Source organism: Teleopsis dalmanni, chromosome 2 (genome assembly GCF_002237135.1).
Source record: "Teleopsis dalmanni isolate 2A chromosome 2, ASM223713v2, whole genome shotgun sequence".
Taxonomy (NCBI): Eukaryota; Metazoa; Arthropoda; class Insecta; order Diptera; family Diopsidae; genus Teleopsis; species Teleopsis dalmanni.
In genome coordinates this window covers 143,415,117-143,417,986 of record NC_051847.1, presented here as the reverse complement: position 1 = coordinate 143,417,986, position 2,870 = coordinate 143,415,117, and the positions used below count along the sequence as shown (strand labels likewise).

Below are 2,870 nucleotides of genomic sequence, written 5' to 3'. Positions count from 1 at the left end.
TTGAGGTCTTTGAAGTAGATTTATGAAATTATATTTAAGAAGATAGAACCAAACAAATTTAATTAACTGGTATCTTAAACCTCTTTCTGTAAACAAGTCAGTCTTAATATATACTACATACATGGATGAATAAGCAAAACGCTTGCTGAGACTAAAGATTACGGTTATTATCTATTAATCCATTAATTATTTTTTATAGTTACAATAAAGATGATACAAACGAAATCCATTCGGAAGTATGAAATTTAATGAATTCTTTTCGCAAATACACTAAAACTTGCGGCGAGATCTATAAAAACTAAGAATTGTAATAATCGACATTTTTAAGTCTCTCAAAGAGTAGTAAACTTTGATTTCTCCCTATTACATTTATTTTTGTATAATTGCCAGAATTATACAAAAGTTGAAGTATGTTACATTCATCATCATTTTGGCATCACAGTCCAGGATGGCCATGACCATTGCCTCCTCTACAATACGCCTCCATTCTTCTCTGCATTTCGCTTTCTTTCTATGTTGTGTTATTCACATCGTTCGTATGTCGTCTTCTATATCTTGTAACCATCTTCGCGGCGGTCGTCCTCTTTTTCTACTCCCCTCTGGCTTTGTCTCGAAAATTCCATACCAACTCAATCTTTGGGCTTTTATGTATCGTGTTATGATTCGGTGCTTGTTACATTACAAGCAAAAATTACCAACGTTGTTGAGTTATATTGAAAATCTATTATTAGTGGTAGACATAATAGAATAACAATGGGTCAAATTCTTTGGGGCCTATGTGAACCGGTGTTTCTGCAAATTATACACTGTACCTCTTACGCATAGTAGTTGTAGCGACATAATAACTACTTAATGACTTTTTTTTCTTAACAATACAAGAACTAATTTCTTAATTTGGATTCCAAACATATACACATTGAAGTGCACCACATTTCCATTATTAATATAAATTCTTCGTTCAAGTTGATGTCCAAAGATCTTTCGTTACAAGTTTTGTACCAGAGTTAAATTATTAATTTTAATCTGTACCCGTATTAATAGCTAACGCAACTGTGTCGTATATAAATACAAACATTTTTAGTTAGCTTTTTATATTAAACATTTCTTTTATTTCACTTTATATTTTTAAAATATAAAAATCTATTTATCATTTTAACTGGAAAAGCTACAACTTAGGCTACCAAAGCAGATGCTGTGCTTGATTCGTATTTCCAGTTTGGTGGCAAAACACTCTTTGTTTTGTAGTAGCGGGCCAAACGGTGAATTCTGGATTCAACTAAGATAAGACGGAATTTACCATCCTTATCCTTACGGTTACGTTCTAAATGCTTACGGATAGCAACAGCCTTCTTGATCATGTGGTATAAATCCTCTGGGATGTCAGGTTTTAAACCAACAGACTTCATGATACGCAATATTTTATTGCCATTCACAAAACGCACCTGAGCAACACCGTGAGAATCACGCAAAATTATACCTGCAGTCACAAAAACAAAGTATATTAAAAATTGAAATGTATAATCATCTAGAATTAATATGTATGATTTTTAATATGATTAATTACATACCAATTTTGGATGGTGTCAAGCCTTTCTTGCCCAATTTCTTAATTTGTTCCTTAACATCTTCGGCGTTAAGTTTCAACCAAGATGGCACGGTTCTTCTATAAGGTAGAGCTGATTGGGATATACCCTTACTATAATGCAGCAGCAGAAATACATGTAATAGAAACAAAGATATACATTAACACTTAAATGTCAAATATTGTACTTAAATTAAAGCAACACCACATGGGAGTACGCACAAAATTTCCGGTTCATTTTTGACAACAATTTAGTTGTAACTAAACACTTTTCATTGAAATTAAATACTATATCGGTCTGCCCATGTTGTGGTGCATTAATTATGTTCAATCTACACTTTCAACTATAAATTATTTAATTTTACCCAGGAGCGTGCATACGACCCATCTTGTCAGATTTATTTTCTACACCAAAAAGAATGAAACGGAAGTGGAGAGATTTCACTCCAACATCACAAACAGTACTGACAACTAAAGTTGAGAAAAAATGTCATACATAATGGAAATCAGTGAACATACTTTATGAATACTGCAGACTTCTTAATAAAATTATATACACATATAAATTTATATATTTGTCTTTAAATAATAATTTAATCATTTAAATAACATTATTTAAACATTTATTCAGAAACAAACAATCAAAGAGATTCACGTCAAATTTAAAATTATTTTGGTTTTTAGGCATATGGGCATATGTAGGCATGCTTATACAATAATAAACATTTTTTATATTATATGTACGAAAAAAAAACGTACTCAAATTTTAGTAAAAGCAGGAAATTGACTATTGTGATATAACTTTTTATTAAACTAGCCCTTAGGTCATGACCAAAAATAAAAAAAAAATGCTATGATCACGTATCGTATGGCTGTTTGTATAAGACAAGCCTTAAACTCTGTTTAATACTTTCATTAAGTAAATTCAGTATTTAATTCTTACAAAATTTAAATAAAACTCTATATATTAATAAGCAATTATTACATAGCATTTATTGTCATACGAATTTTAATTAATGCTATTTATTGGAATTAGTGGGTAATATCAAAGCTATCAAATTTATTTTGAGTTTGCAGAATGTGAACAAAGTTTGGATTTTTTAGTTAATTGCCACACATCTTTTTATTGCAACAAAATATTGCTAGCTTAACGGACTACTAATCAAACGCTAAACTACTAAACTACTACACACATGCTATACATATTTACCCAACTTTATTTTTGTAGCTATTAAAGTCACTTACTGCGGTTTAATTGTTCATTGGACATAAAAATACGTATTTTTTA

At 30.3% G+C, this 2,870-nt stretch overlaps 1 protein-coding gene across 1 annotated transcript; it reads right to left on the bottom strand.

The window, feature by feature from the left end:
- Positions 1–1,114: 1,114 nt before the first annotated feature.
- On the bottom strand, positions 1,115–2,056 carry LOC119683971 (40S ribosomal protein S13). The gene is made up of 3 exons (XM_038097873.1): positions 1,948–2,056; positions 1,569–1,696; positions 1,115–1,477 (listed from the first exon to the last, which is right to left on the bottom strand). The coding sequence occupies exons 1-3, from the start codon at positions 1,968–1,970 to the stop codon at positions 1,173–1,175; spliced, it is 456 nt and encodes a 151-aa protein (XP_037953801.1). The 5' UTR covers positions 1,971–2,056; the 3' UTR covers positions 1,115–1,172.
- Between the last annotated feature and the right edge of the window lie 814 nt (positions 2,057–2,870).

Excerpts from the sequence above, each read along its gene's own strand:
- LOC119683971 (XM_038097873.1), bottom strand. The coding sequence starts at position 1,970 with ATGGGTCGTATGCACGCTCCTGG. Across the intron at positions 1,697-1,947 it reads GGTCGTATGCACGCTCCTGG|TAAGGGTATATCCCAATCAG; the intron begins GTAAAATTAAAT and ends GCTGCATTATAG. Across the intron at positions 1,478-1,568 it reads CTTGACACCATCCAAAATTG|GTATAATTTTGCGTGATTCT; the intron begins GTATGTAATTAA and ends TTGTGACTGCAG.